Source organism: Alosa alosa, chromosome 12 (assembly GCF_017589495.1).
Source record: "Alosa alosa isolate M-15738 ecotype Scorff River chromosome 12, AALO_Geno_1.1, whole genome shotgun sequence".
NCBI lineage: Eukaryota > Metazoa > Chordata > Actinopteri > Clupeiformes > Clupeidae > Alosa > Alosa alosa.
In genome coordinates, this window is record NC_063200.1 from 34,693,400 (window position 1) to 34,710,188 (window position 16,789).

The following is a 16,789-nucleotide window of genomic DNA, read 5'->3' on the forward strand; positions in this document are numbered from 1 at the left end:
TATGAATATTTGGTGAGACATATTGGCTATTAATCTTATCTCTAATTGTTTCAATTTTGTCATTGAAAAAGTTCATGAAGTCATGAAGACTTTGCCTCGTTAAGTGCTTTTTTGTAGGTGATAAGGCTATCTCTCCATGCTTGGTGAAAGACTTCCAATTTAGTGGTGCGCCAGTTTTGTTCTAGTTTACGCGCTTTTTGTTTGAGGGTTTTTGTCTGCGTGGTATACCATGGAGCACATCTTACTTGTTTTCTTATTTTTTTTTATAATGGTTTTGTAATGGTTTTGCATTATAAGCCTAATGCAAAACCATTTTCTGACATTTTGTATAGATTGGCTATATGAAGGTATCGATAGATAGGCATAAACAGCCCAATGTGTGAGACACGCATTTCAATTCGTTCACACGCTCACAGGCCACTCCTTGCTCTGATGCTCACACACCACACCTTGTATTGCTGTTGTACCTAAATTAAAAACTTTCAGATGGGAGCCACCAACCCCAGTGCTGGAGCCTATACCACCCCCCATATGAGGCTGACTTCTGCACTTCAGAAGATGCTACGCCACTATCTCCCCTCCCCCAGCTTATTTCCATGACAGTAGCCAGCAGAGACACGCCTGAAAAATTCCCGACACTTATTCAACAATGAAAATCGTATTCAACAATCTCCCTCGGAGTGCAGTGCTCATAATTTGCATCGAATGGTACAGGGGTAAATTGAGTCAAAAAACACTTAAAGTGTCGTGAATATTTTCCTTCCCATATTAAAATCACGACACGAAGACACGAATCAATCAGAAGGACATAGTAGGCTATACAATATAAAAGTACTTTATTATAACACTGATTCTTGAGATAAGGGACAAAACATGTCCCCCATCAAAATGTTGCAATTTCCCTTAAAAAACAATAAATTATTTCATTTAAAAAAGGCTTTAAAAGTTGGATATGAAAGACTTGTGTATGTTTAGACTCTTAGTTTTGGCTATATTTTTATTATTTCATAGTAATTTCATAAAATACCGGCACTGTACTATGAAAGCCCATGCAAATGAACTCGTCCTCCGCAGAGGTTACAGTATCAAACTGCAAAAATAAAGCGTTTTAAAATGCCCAAAATGCACAAATATGATTATGAGGTTAATTGGATGGCTTAATAAAATATCACAAAATACTTAAAGTGAACATTGCATTATTTTATACATTAACAACAGCCTTTCAAAATCTGTCCTCAATTCATGTCAACTCCGTCAGATATTTTTCAAATTCGAAATTAATCAGGCATATTTTGGTCAGCTTTAACCCTGAGGACCCCCTTTGACTTCTTTCTGTTGATGGATGCAGCAGTCCAACACATGTTCTCGTAAGTGTTTTTAAAAAAATAAATATTCAGCAAACAAGTTGAAATCCCTGTGGTCACAGCTTTCATGTGTCAACACTGTCTTCAAAGTAGAGCTGAATTAAATCAAGAAGTTTGAAATAAAAGTTGGTATTTTGGTTTAGTTTAGTGGCAGCTGGCAACTGAGGAAAATCAAAATGGCTACCATCTACTACACATGATTAAAGGAACCATATGTAAGATTGTGGCCAAATCTGGTATTGCAATCACTTTCAAATTACTGTAGAGCGGTGTATCCCCTCCCCCCTCGAGGTTGCCAACCCGGATGCCGAAACACTACTGACTTTGTGATTTATAGATGGGTAGAGGGTGGCGCATCAGGCCAAAACACAACATGACATGACAAAACACATCATCAACATCAGTTGAGGGCTGCAACTTCACTTTTTAAGTGACAATATCCTGGCCGGACTACTTTTGTCAGTGATATAATAAACATGATTTCTTAATGTCTAGTGACACATCAGGGCCATTTTATGATTAATTGACATACATTTCTTACATATGGTTCCTTTAAGTTAAAAAACATGTTTTGTCAACTCCGTCAGACGTCAACTCTGTCAGATATTTTGTCTGACGGTGTTGACATTTAAGCTGACGGAGTGGAAAAGTGCTCCCAAATACTCATTAAGTAATGTATAACAACTACATAACATGATAATATGATCTAAGTATGCATGTTGATTGACTTAAAACATCTTAATTTACCCAAATGCCAAATAACTCATAAAAAGTATTGTTTTTATCTGTACTCTAGGCAGACATGGCTAGACAAGAATTGTCAGTGTAGGAGCAAAAACAAAGAAACAGTACCAGAGAAAAGGCAGAGAAAGAATTAACAGTAAACAGCAGTTAGAAATGGAAGGACAGGGTCCAAAACAAAAAAGTAAAACAAGTAGGAGAATTAGGACCCAGAGCAAAAAGGCACCGCAGAAAGTATTGGAGGAAAGCAAAGAAAAGGTCCAGAGCAATGCAGAATAGATGGCTAAATGAAATAGACACCCCACCAGAATGTCCTCTGGACCAGGCTGTTGAGGAGCCTACTTCAACCCAGTGTGCCCTTGCAGCTGAGAGAGAGAGGAGAAAAACCAGGAAAAGACATGCAAGGGAGATAAAAGCATTGAAAGAAAAGGTTAAGAAATTAACAAAAGAGCAACACAAACTAAGAAAGCAGGAATGGTGGAAAAAGAAGGCTCAAATAGAAAAGTCAAATGTCAAACTAAAAGATAAAATGATTGTAGATTCTCCATGAACAGAAACAGAGAGTATGATCGCCAACATCGGAACTCCCAACATTAGGAGATATCTTCTTTTCCACAAGAGCTGAGAAGGAATTATACAACTCATGTGGCACAGACCCGAAAAATCCGGTCACAGACAAAATCTAACCAAGATTATTAATCTTATATCAAGATAAAAAACTAGATTGTATTGTTTTCAGTATAAAGAGACTTACCTAGCGCTTTCTCATGAAATCATTTGACTTAATTTAAGAAATGTTTGACTTATTTTAAGACATCTCATCCTGAAAATAAGCAAATCTTTCTTCCAGTGGGTGAAGCAAATTTGTCCTAAAAGCAAGCCAATTTGTCTGCCAGTGCGTTAAGTAAATTTGTCTTGATAAGATTCCTTAAAATAAGTCAAAGTCTTCTTAAATTAAGCCTAGAAATCTAGACGTACCCTAGCAGCAGCAAATGTAATTTGCAGCCAGGGTAGTCTAGCAACTCTGTTGGCTTGTGAGCTGGAAAAATCAAACTTTGATCAGGCCAATGATATCGTGTGTAGAGTCGGTGGGCGGGCTGAACATAATGATGACAGAGTTGCGACGATTCCAAGTGAATTCCTTGCTACTTGAAAACAAAGAAGATGGGTGCTGTTGCTGGAAAACAGCGGTCTTTGAATCACGACTGGAGTTAAGCTTTTTTTTTAAGTTGGCAAAAGTTTGATCAACTAGCCAACTAGCTCCACTGGTGGGAAAGCGCATGGGACTCATGAGATGTAGGCAGTGTTGGGAAGGATACTTTCAAAAAGTATTCTGTTACAGAATACAGAATACATGCCCAAATAAGTATTTTGTGACGTATTCAATCTGAGTAACGTATTCTGAATACTTGGATTACTTCCGCATTGAATTGCAATGCAGCCATCAAATCCTGCTTACTAAGCAGGCCTATTCTGGTGTGTTCTTCTGTTCCAAATGGCTGAAGTGTTAGGCCCACATAGGAGAATGTAAAGTCAACTAAGCTACCTGATACAACTATAAAATAGCAAGGTGACCAGTAAAACTACAGCAGGCTTAACTAGGCTGGGAGGAGGGATGTCTGTTTCTGTCCAGTGAAAGATTTTGAAACTGACAGGGACAGCTTGTCCCCTCCAAGCAAGCCAGACCAGGGAGCTCTATACCATAGCCCCTGATGTTATGGACTTCATAGAGTGTAGGCATGTTCAACACGTCTTGTCCAATGCCCAAGTCCCGCAGGTTAGACAAACTATTATATATAAATATCTAATACTTAGCTCTACACCGAAGGCAGTAATGATTTACTTACTTCCTGAGAGAAATTGGAGCAAATCATAGAACTTACTTGCCTGAGGTCCTGTAGAAACTCTTTGTTTGAAGTTTGATACCCTTTCCCTTGATACTGCCATGTCAAAACTAGGTAAATATCTTTAATCAGTTTGATTCTCGATTAGTTTGTCAACACCGTCAATTGCATGTCAACCCCGTAAGATGGAGGTTTTTCATTTTTATAAAAAAATGTATGTTTCTTTGGTTCAATTGAGTGTGTTCATACATTAAAACACCAACATATCTACATGCATCAGTGTCTTGTGTGCACAAAACCACTGATTGTATATATTAAAAATTAAAAAATAGTAAACTAAATTAAGGTAATTTAAAATGGCTTATTCCAAAACAATGCAAAATGATATTAAAAGTGTATACAATGCAATTTATCACTAAACCTTGCTAAGGCACACCATTTCTACACACTTAAAAGACTTTACAGTGTTGTTGAATTGAAACATATTTTCATGTGTCAGACGGAGTTGACAAATGACAAGTTACTAAGTCAGTAAATGTCAATTTTTATAAAAAGTGGTTAATAAAAAACCTGTTCCTTTTCAGGCATGATAGATGAGATCTATGTTTATGATGATATCCACTTCAAATTTAACCTGACCCTAGCCAGATGAATGTCGTTCCGCTTAGCTCCGCCTAGCTTCACTCACATCCATCTGGGACCTCTTCCATTGAGAGTGATTTCTCCAACCAACTTTATGGTTTAGCCAATCAGGACGCAGGGCGGGAGTTTCATAGATGTGACATAGCGTAGAAGCGACTGTGAGTCTGTTATTAGCGTCACGGGTTGGCTTCGATGTGAGTGGTTGAAGTAGCACGTCAATAGATGATGGACAAGTGGCTTATTCAATCATATGCAAGCATTTTTTGATTAGGCCCAGCCTTCTGAAGCAACACTTCAATGGATCGGTTCCAGATGGATGAGTGGAGCTAGGCGGAGCGAAATTCATCTGGCTATTGCCAGGTTAATTCAAATTAATGTAGTATCGATTTTTTTTGTCCCTTATCTCAACAATCAGTGATAAATATTCGCTAAAATGAATAGTAATTGGAAAAGAAATACAGGCATTTTCGCCAGGTGAGACGACCCTGCACCCCCAACTCAAGCATGATCTTCCGACAAAAATGTGCATTTCTAGGAGAGAGAGAGGTAGAGAGTGCGCGTGTAAGTGACAATTATTTTTGGTGGTAGCAGAGTAATGGATACCTACAAGAATTGTTTTGAATAAGACAAAAAAAAGATGTAGGCAACAAAGGAAATGTTAGGTATCCGTGCGCAGGGGGTTTGGACAGCAGGTTACAGTATGTGAAATACATCAACCTATTCTGTTCTTGCTGTTTTTCTCACGATACAGCCCTTACTGAAACTATAGAAAGCCCCAGATGAATAGGCAAGATGTTTTGTGGTGCGTCGGGAAATGAGACATTTTATTTTTTCCCGAAAAGTGGGGTAGCCACTGGTCTCGTTGACGTTGTACCCCCCAAAGCGCACTAAGACACTTGTCATTTTCCTTATAGACAGACCCATGGCTACACTAGACAGGCAACTGTGTTCTGTTCCCAGAGCATGCTGTCTATGATCTACAGGCTTAGGGCCTCCTCAACGAGGAGATTGCCCACGGATAATTTGCGGCACAATTGAATGGTAGCCTTTTATGGAACCTCAGACCCGAAAGAAAAAGAAACAAAACATTTTCCTGATTTTAAAATATTTCTTAATTTAGTGTTATCAAATAATGAGACATGCAAGTAGTGGTGTCAGCGCTCATTCAATGTATGTGCATGTCTGCGCAAAACTAAGCCTGGAGATGACGTGTGTAGAAGCAACAAACAACGTTATTCAAAACAACGAATGAAGCAGATCCTTGCTGTCCATGAAAACGGCATAGTCTCGTCTAGTCTAATAAAAAATGGAAATAACCGGTTTCCTTCAATTGCCATGCGAAATTAGACTGTTGCAGACCTATAGTAGCAAATATCGTATCAAATAGCCTGGTGACAGGTTATTTTAAACAGCTTTTAAAACATTTTTTTCATTCTTGCTGGAGAACGGTTCACCAAAAGCTAGGCTATGGTTTAGCTAACCCATTCGCACAATAAACGCACTGAAAAGTTCTCTCCATTGTTGACGTGCGGCATTTCTCCATGTGGATGTGGGGTAGTGTCAAGCAGTGAATTGATAGCCTATTGCAGGTAGGCAGTGTTCAGACAGAAGACAGGCACTGCTTTCTCTGTTGGTATTTCTGTCCCTCCGAAAACTGCGTTAAAATTGTGTTTTTAGCAGTCAACATTTAATTTTCATGAGCTTAACCATTTATGAAAGTAAAACAAAACACCCAGATGCCAAACAAATGTTGGGTAGGCTAAATTCATGGTCCATACCGTAGCATACTGGCGCGTATAGACTCAAAGCGGCAAAAGCCGACGTTGTGTGGTTAACACATCCACTGTTTAGGCAAGACCAAAGAAAAGGCCACAGTCATGCCACCATGCACAGTGCACTCCCCCTGCTACCCTGATTTGCATTTGTATAGCTCCCTTAGAATTAGGAGGAGGTGAATAATCAATTTCTGACAATTCACGGCAGTTTTCGGTGTTGGCTGCAAATTGCCTTATACAGTTGTAAACCTGAACTTCCACGTCAATATACAGTGCCGCTTACTGACGAAAATTACACTTTTCATGCAGTGGTGACTAGAGTAGTTGTAGATTTTGATGAGGAAATTGTGGAGGTGAGGTCTAATATGTTGATAGGTGTAAATTAACTAGAAAATGTAATTCAGAGGAATTACCAACAGTTGTGGGCAGAGGAAACAGTTGGCGGGAGTCATAGTTGATGACAACTGACAGTTGGAATGGCTGAACAGTTAAATAGTTGGATAGTTTAAATTGTTAAATTATTTAATAGGAAATTATTGTAGTATTTGTAGTTTTTGTAGTGAGGACTTTTATTTTGAAACAGTTGTAGGCAGAGAAAACAGTTGCTGGGAGTCATAAATGACAACTGACAGTTGGAATGGCTGAACAGTTCAATAGTTGAGGAGTTTAAATAGCTAAATTACAGTGGGGAAAATAAGTACTGAACACTCAACATTTTTTTCAGTAAGTATACTTCCAGTGAGGCTATTCACATGAAATTTTCTACAGACATTAGTATTAACTTAGGTAATCCACACATATTAAAAAATCCAAACATTAAGAGTCAAGGACCACTCGGAGAAAGCTCCAGAAAGACTTGGAGGCAGCAGGTTCAATTGTTACAGAGAAAATCATAGGTAATGCACTCCACCGCCATGGCCTCTATGCACGTTCACCCCGACTCTATTACTGAAGAAAAACATGTCGAAGCTCATTGAAAGTTTGCTACACAACATTTGGACAAGCCTATGAAATACTGAGAGAATGTATTCTGGTCAGGTGAGAGCAAGATTTAACTTTTTGGATGTCATACTACACACCATTTGGAGGAGAAATGGCACTGTGCATCACCCTAAAAATACCATACCAACAGTGAAGTTTGGAGGTGGAGGCATCATGGTGTGGGGCTGTTTTTCATCTCATGGTACTGGCAGACTTCATACAGTTGAAGGAATGATGAATGGAGCCATTTTTTCTGGGAGAATCTTGCCATCCCCCAGGACAATGAGGATTAGACATGGCTAGACCTTCCAGCAGGACAATGATCCAAAGCATTCAGCAAAGGAAAGCCGAGATGAGCTATGAGACCAAAGGTCACACTCTGTATCATGTTTCAACACACTTTAGATCAATATCACACCAAATTTTTCCTTTAAGTTGCGTTTTTGGAGGGGTTCTTTACCGAAGATGTTTTTATCATAATAAGATTGCTATGATTAATTCCCCTAATGGGTTGAGCACGAGTTTACAATTTTGGTACAAACACCCTCTCTATTTGGCCCTGTAAGCCCTGTATGCCTGAGTGACTGTGGGACAGCAGAGATCTGTGTAAGACATTATCTGTGCTTCCTGGACTAGGCTATTTCTGTTCCTTATTTTCAACTGAACTCAAAGATAATGAACATACAGAGTATTTTTAGTTTGTTATGCCCATTATCATGTGTCCTACATGTTATGCACTTCTGCTGTAGCATTTATTTCAGTTTTTTATTTAGCTATATTTCTGAAGAAGACATTGCACATCTTTTGAAATTTGATAGTCAAATATGTCTTAAAGTTAATTCATAAAGTAATTTTCTTTGCATTCATTTCATTCCCAATCAAGATACACTGCTAATAATTGCTTTACCTATTGCAACAATGCCGTTCCATCTTATTAAATTGGAAAGAGATTACCCCACCCAAACAATCTCTGAGGCTTGAAGATGTCACTGGATAAAATAAGGTATTCAGAACATTGAAAAAGACATTTTAAGATCCATGGCCCTTTTCTTGAAGATATGAATAATTCTGAGAAAGTAGTGGAGGATTAGTCCTATGATCTGGGTGGTTTGCCTTTGAATCTTTGAAAACATGGCTTCTCCAATATAACACTTTCTGTCAGCACCCCCTGACAGTCTGCATGAGAATATGGGGGTGGGGGGTGTGGTGCAGAGGTGTTGTGGACAAGAAGATGACAAGAAATCTTGTTTGTAATGAGATGTAAAAAGTCAAGAAATATGTAGTGTAATGACATTTTCTTCAAAACTACTCTGACCTTCTATCCATCTATGTTTCTCTCATACCCAGGAGTGACAGCTCGTTCCGTTTCTTTGTCTTCTTCTTTGTGTACATCTGCCAGTTTGGTGTTCATGTGCTTCAAGCCATTGGTATAGCAGGTTGGGGAGCAAGGTGAGTGTGCACAAATCCCACCATATAGTATGTATAGGAGTACACTGCAAAAAGTTATTTATCTTAGAAAATCAGAAAATCTATTTGGTATTGTTCTTAGTATGAAGAGACTTATCTAGCACTCTCTCGAAAGATCATTTTGACTTAATTTGACTTTTACTTATTTTAAGGAGTCTTATCGAGACAAATTTACTCAACGCACTGGCAGACAAATTTGCTTGTTTTTTAGACAAATGTACTTGCTTTCAGGATGAGACTTCTTAAAATAAGTCAAACTGTTCTTAAATTAAGTCACATGATTTTACGAGAAAGTGCTAGGTAAGTCTCTTTATACTGAAAACAATACCGATTAGATTTTTTGATCTTGATATAAGATTAATAAGACACTTGGATAGATTTTATTAGATAAACTGTTTTTGCAGTGTATGGAGTCATTGTTTGCCAAAATCAAACTCATTCTCTGATATGTCAAATATGGAGATAAACTGTACTTTCTTTTTTGAATTGTGAATGTTTTTTAATTATGCCTTACAAATGCCTTGAATCTTCCCTGTGTCTTTAGTTGGAATATTTGTATAAAAAACTGTTTGTTGTTATCTCCAGATTTAATTATTATTTCTCCTGAGCAAAAAGCTTGTTGTTGTTCACATGCTGAAAAATATTTGCACTATGAAGCTGCTAAATGCACTACTATGAAGCTGCTAAATGACCTCTCAGTTTTTAATGTTCAATTGACCGTTCGCAAAAGCCACGCCCCCTAGTTATTGTTACTACGCCCGTCAAACTCAGACCGGAGTTGTCTAGAAATTCAATGGTAGCTGTTAAGACTGTCTGTAAATATACAGCACAAGAGGCTCTTTTAGAGAACCACGGACCTAAATTCATTTACAATCATTTACAATCCGTTGAAAGACTGCAGTATGACATGGAGACACATGTATAAAAATTCATATCTAGCTTTGTTGGGTGACAAACTTAAACGGGAGGCAAGAGTGATTCACTGGTATTAATATTAGCTGTGCTAGATAGACTTGCATGCATGTTACAAGGACAAATATTACACTACTGTGCACAGCCCCATGCTTCTCTGAAGTGACGAAGCTAGTACGTTATTAGCAGCGGTTAGCTAACTATGCTAACGTTATATACAAGTCTCAAGTGACAATCATTTTAAACACACTTAATCCACAGATGTGGTGGAGCACTGTTTCGTTATGGTTTGCTGAGGAGTAACCCTTTGCTTAAAATAGTGGAGATCTGGGACGAGAGAATTTAATTTAATTTAACATAATTACAGAAAACTTAAGCAAGATTGAAAGGCATTTTTCTGTGTATCGGTGTTGCGTTAATCCCACATATGTCATTTGACTGTCCTTTTCAACTCATATCACTATAATATCCCATAAAACCGGACAAAAATCAGGGCTCCCAATACATTTCTATGGAGCCTTAAGGTGAAGTTGACGGGCCATGTATGCCTGCAAGGAGCTACTGGACTGCCATTGGCTCATCTGTGTTCGATGGGCGGGGTTTTTTGCGAACGGTCAATTGTTTTTATTTACTAATATGTATGTATGTTTTGATGCTTTGTAGTGGTTGGATCTCAGCCCTCACTGGTCTAAACACAAGCATTCCTGTGGGCATTATCATGATCCTTATTGCTGCTCTCTTCACTGCTTCTGCAGTCATCTCTCTTATCATGTTCAAAAAGGTAATGCTCACACACCCGAGTACAGTACAGACATTAAGTTGTACAATCAAACAAATTGACAGTCTTCCCCTGTATATCTCAATTGTGTATCTCTTGTCTTTGACTGTGTACAGGTACATGGCCTGTACCGGACAACTGGGGCCAGCTTTGAAAAGGCTCAACAAGAGTTTGCTACAGGTGTCATGGCCAACAAGACTGTCCAGACAGCAGCTGCGAATGCTGCATCTAGCGCTGCATCTAGTGCTACACGTGGAGCATACAACTGATTGGCTCACTGAAGAGTGTTCCTGTTTTCTCTGTCCATGCTCTTTATGATCTGATCCTCTGTACCACCTAATTGTACTCACAAGCCCTGGCCAGCTTCCTCAAGCCACTCTTATTCATGAAGTGAATGACTGTAAGCAGCCTTCTGATTGGCTCAGTGCACTCCAGTGACTTTACATGTCTACACGCCCCACCTCCCCAGGCCCTTTGTCTTTCAACATACGTGGGTGTGTGAAGGGGTTGTGCATGGTGCTATAAAGAGAAAATGAGCAGAACTTTTTCTTTCTTGACTGAATACCAGTTTCATTTTTCTGACCTTTCTCCACAAACAATGCCTCTCAACAGCATGCAGGAAGTTTCGTCCATTTTCAAGCCTTTTTAAGGTTTGACCACACTTAGCAACCCCCCTCCACCCTCCACATACGTATACTCTTAAACACTTCTTACTTTTTTCCATTGGTTCCTATAGCAGTCAGGTGTTTGGCAAGATATAAAGAGAATGTACTTAAACCCTCAATCCTAAAAAGAAATATCCTCTCCCAAATTGAGCCTCTTTTGTTATACCCTCTCTTAGCCTACTTTCCCAAAGCCAGGCCCTATAGTTGTCTAAACAGAAATGGATATGCCCATCACCAAGATTTGCCCTGATGCCTAACAGAGGTGGTGATAAGCTTCCACCTTGTCTGCTTGTACTTTGTTTCCTTGAATGAGATAAGATGGGATAGATGGGAGAGCGACTGGAAAGGGAAGAGAAATTACCCCTAAAATCATTCCCATTCAGGATGCACTCTACACATGCATGACAGAACATGATGAATTTAGACCTACTTTCTTAAAAATGAGGACCTTTATATTGAAGATTTAAATTTAAAGTGCTTTGACTCTTGTTTGATGTCATTTTGTCTTTCTTCTATAAAAGCTTAAATAACAGGATGTAGGTCATTTAAATGCTTTTCTTTCATATGGAAAGCCTCAGTTGTTTATTGATGAACAAATTCTGGTGGCATATACTGTACATGTATGTGTGATTGTTTGTGATGTATGACTATGTTTTATGTTTGGCTGATGCGCATCGATGGCAGGAAAGTAATTAAGCATCTGGGTACTCTCATGTTTAGGCATTCAAGACCTCCTGTCAGTTATTTTTCACTCTGCTAGGGCTGCCGCTGTGGAAGGCTTCTCTCTGAAATCTAAATTGTAACTTTTTTAATCAATATATTATAACTGACCTGTGAGATGGTCTCAGCCACTTCCATCTCATGAGATGAGTTGTGAAAAATGAAAGCTACAGCTAATAAATTAAGAACCGCGTGTTTATGAGTGCATGTGTGAGTGGTGGTCCTTTCTGTTAGGAATTTTATTAATTATCAATGGAGTGTGATTCCCTCAGCTAAGCACTGTTGATGAAAGACAGACATATTTCACCTGTTGGCATACAGATTTATGTTTTATCTCTCTGTCTCTCTCAGACTAGTTCAAACTTCTTTATAGTTTGTGTGTGTGCTTGTGTGTTGAACTACAGTGACTTGTTATTTTATAAATAAATTTCCACCAGTTGCACCTGTATGTTTCTACTGTTATTTCTCAATTTTTTTTGTTTGTGGGTTGTAAATGCTTTCGAAGAAACATTTGGAGAATTCCAGACAGCAGGCTGATATTATGATGTTAACCATGTTGCATTGAGTTGTGCATTTCAATAATCAATGGTGAAAGTATGTAGTTGAAACACTGAGAAGACACTGAAAAAAATCAATTGGTCCCTGGACTGTGGAGTCTGAAGTTATTTAAAAAAAAATTAAGGGATGTTTGTATATTTTGTAAAATGGTCGATTGATCACCTATTGTCATGAACTAAGCTGTATTATATAAATGCACTCTTGTCTCATTCAGTTGCATGTTGAGTAGTTTGAGTTTTGTATATTTATTGTATTAACACAAAATAAAACTTAAAAGTACACATCCTGGTGATGGTTGTCTCTGTTTGCAATGTTGATTGAAATGGTCTGAGGTATTCTTTCACCTCTCAGTAACTGCAGTTGTGACTTTAAACTAGTAATAGTACATGAAGAGTAGAGGTGCCTACATTTCTCTACCCTGTTATCCTTTCTCTATCATGCTGCTGAGGTCTCCCATGTTTGACGGTCTGAAAAGTCAGTGTGTTATATTAGAATATTTTATTCTAAATATATATTTTATTATATTATATTTTTTTTCCCCTCAATTTCATTGTTCAATTATTTGGCGGTGCGCATTATACATGAGTGTGTTATATACTCTGATATGATCAGTGGGTAGTTTCATTATAGTGATAGATAAAATCTAGCCTGGTTCCGCCCAACTGTTTCTCAGTTAAATTTTCACTAAGATGAAAAAGTGGAAATCCTATTAATTTTAACGTTTGCTCAAACACTTTTTTTCCTTCATATCTCATGAAACATCAGGAATTTACTTGAGTTCATAGTCTGTCATTCGTGATCTCATACATGAACAATACATCAACTGAAGCATTAAGTATGGTGGGCACATCATTAGGGCCGAGCACCGACGCCGAGAGGTGCGAAGCCCTATTTTTTTGTAAGGATTATTATTAGGGCCCGAGCACCGAAGGGCGCAAGGCCCTATTGTTTTTGCAAGGATTATTATTATTAGGGCCCGAGCACCGAGGGGCGCAAGGCCCTATTGTTTTTGTAAGGATTATTATTATTATTATTAGGTCCCGAGCACCGAATGGTGCAAGGCCTTATTGTTTTTGTAAGGGTTATTATTATTATTCTGGTTAGTGATTTGTCTGCCGTACTTGTCTTTTTTGAGGTGGTTAACAAGGGCGAAAAGTCTTGGAATTTGGCACAAACATCAGGTGTCACGCAAAGCAGTTAGGTACAAGAGCTTGACCCCGGACATGGCCCAGGGGCTTGTTAGCGCCCCCCTTAGGTGACTGATGCCATGGTTGGCATATACTTTCAGCTAGACACACCAAATTTGGTAGGTGTGTGTATCTCCCCAAAATGAACAACTTTCGTATGTACAATGCATTAGCCACACCCACAGGAAGTGAGATAATAGGGATTCTGTGAGTTGTGGACATGATACAATTTTATGTACTCCTCCTAGACGGTTGATCCGATTCATGTCAAAGTTGGTATAAATGACGCCAAGATGTTCCTGATTATAAATTGTGAAGCTTTTTTTGATATGTTGTAATTTGACGAAATGGCAAAATTATTAATTTTAATACCCTTCCACATAAACAATAAATGTGATTCACCATGCATGGCTTGAAATGTTTTAAATTTCACAGGTCATTGAATACCATGTTAATGATAATATTCACATGCCCATAATGCATGTTTGGCATAGCGCCACCAACTGGCAACAGAAAGAATGACAATTACACTGATGTCACATGATCAATTTTAAGATACTCCTCCTAGACGCTGATGTTAAATTGTGAAGGGATTTTTGATATGTTGTAATATATTATTATTTTAATTAGGGCTGTCAATCGATTAAAAACAATTATCGAATTAATTACATACTCTGTGATTAATTAATCTAAATTAATCGCATATATCATTTTTGCTGTGAAAGTCTTTTAAATATTCAAATTCAAATAAATCATTGGATAATCAGCATTAGTTCAAAAACTATTTTATTATTATTTTCACTGTTCAAATAATGGCCATAATAATCTATGATATGACCTAATATGCTGACGAAATAGATTTGCATGCACTGTAACTAGAAATGCAATTCCCAAGGAATTACCAGTGCATGAAAATGCAACAAATATGATAAGTAAAAACAAATAATGCAGATATAGTTACCATAGTGTTGCTAGGGTACATATGATGGTTGTTATGCCAAATTAAGTGGTTGTTATGCTGGTTACTAGGGCAATCCTGTTGGTTGCTATGGTGGTTGCTAGGGTAAATCATATGGTAGTTATGGTGATTGCTATATTGGTTGCTTGGTTAATCATGTTGGTTGCTATGTTGGCTGCTAGGTTGTCATCGTAAAAGTGGTTGCTAGGCTGTTGCTAGGGTATTTAACATGGTTACTATGCTGTTGCTAGGGTACTTGAGGTGGTTGCTAGGCTGTTGCTAGGTTAGATGTGGTGGTTGCTATGCTGGTTGCTAGGTTAAACTTATTGGTTGCTAGGTTGTAACTGTGGAAGTGGTTGCTAGGCTGTTGCTAGGGTATTTGACATGGTTGCTAGGCTGTTGCTAGGGTACTTGAGGTGGTTGCTAGGTTGGTTGCAAGGTAATTTAATATAGTTGGAATGGCTGAACAGTTAAATAGGCGAGCAAGTTTACCTGTGCAAGTTCACCGAGCACAGGCACCGCCAAAAGGCAAAATGTGCCGTTCAACCATATCTGTTATAACTAGGGGTGTAAAGATTAACCAATACGTATTGGTATCCGTTTTTAACGTGTAAGATACGGCTACATCGATACGTGAAGCCCCGAATCGGAAAAAAAACTGAAATGAACCGGTCGTTATATCGATTTACTTGTTATGCATCGGTTAACAACGTTTTCTGCTCGCTCAGACTCTCATATACGTTCCAAGCAGCGTGTTCGTCCCACTTCCGGTTTTGAAACTATACGTGGTACGGAATTGTGGGTAATGCAGTTCGTTTTTGGTTACATTCATTGCCCAAAGTTGTCAAATGACCTCATTACCCATACATCTACTGCAACTTAAGCATGTTGCACTTTCGATTCGGCTTTTGTTTTTCGAAATCAACACTGCTTAAAAAATCTTTGAAATTAAACACTTATAGCATTCCTAAACAGCAACGATAGTCTGTAGAGTAGCCTTACCTTTGATGAAGGGATTTCCTTAATGTTAAATAATAATTTGGCCCTTGCTGCTAAAACGATGCACAAATTATTAGCCAATAATTTTGTTCATATTCACTCAGACTTGTGGCATTATAGGTTTCTGCATTAGGTCTACTGTTGGAACAAAATAAGCCCAGAGAGTTCATTGATTTGTAGGCGTATATTATTCTTGTAGAGTAGGCTAGGCTATATGAGAAAAGGCCAAGAGTTTCTTAAGCACTTTTATTTTGGTATTGTCTTACCCCAACAAGGCTACAGCTCCATGAAAACAATCAGATATAACTCTATAAAATCTGTGAAAGATCTATAAAGTCTATAAAAATGTATTTTTATGTTGTATTTGGCTGCTGTGTTTGACTGAAATGTAGACCAGTGGTTTTCAAAGTGGGGGCCGCGAGGGGGTGCCAGGGGGGCCTCAGCAAGTTGGAAGGAAAAATAAAAGCAACAAATAAATACATTTGAAAAATGTAAAATATATATATTACTATGAGGGTTGTTATACAATGCCATTATAATAATTTGATGCATATCTGAACATTATATTTTCCATGATGATGACTGTGAATAATAGTAGAGTGAAAGCTCTCATAGCAGAAAGCCCCAAATGCAATTTTTACACACTGTATGCTCCATCACAAAGTGCTTGTGGCTAAAATATTTATTAGGATTAGCGTAATGTATTCAATGTGTATATGAAACAAACCTCAGTTTAGATAATCATATTCATAATTTTTTTTTGCCTAATTGACAACCATGACCATGATAATTGATAATATAAAATTAATATGCACCATGAGCAAATAATAAAAAATCTTTCAGAATGCTTTCCATTCTTGAGCTGCATCGAATTGCATCAAATTGCATCGCATCGAATCGTACTGAATCGTTTTTTATAAACATGTATCTTTTCTTGTATCAAATCGTGCCCATGTATCTAGATGCAAATCGTATCGTCTTTTACATGAAAGATTCACACCCCTAGTTATAACTATAACCATAACCGGCCATCGCAGAAAACTAGCCTCGTGAGACCATCCTGATCTCACGAGCTTCAGATTTTCACTTGCAGATCAGTCTGGCATCTCTCCGATAAAGAAAATTTGGAGCAGTTTCGCCAAATGAACGTCCAATCAGCGTTGGTTTTGAGGCGGGTTTAGGTGTGACGCAACGAGGA

General features: G+C 38.2%; 1 protein-coding gene across 1 annotated transcript in view; it reads left to right on the plus strand.

The window, feature by feature from the left end:
* The window catches only part of scamp1 (secretory carrier membrane protein 1), a gene marked incomplete in the record, with an annotated part of 81,287 nt that extends 68,559 nt beyond the window's left edge, over positions 1-12,728 (plus strand). The window contains 3 exon segments of the mRNA XM_048258316.1: positions 8,695-8,796; positions 10,390-10,507; positions 10,621-12,728. Coding sequence (XP_048114273.1) covers positions 8,695-8,796; positions 10,390-10,507; positions 10,621-10,773 — 373 coding nt within the window.
* Positions 12,729-16,789: the final 4,061 nt, after the last annotated feature.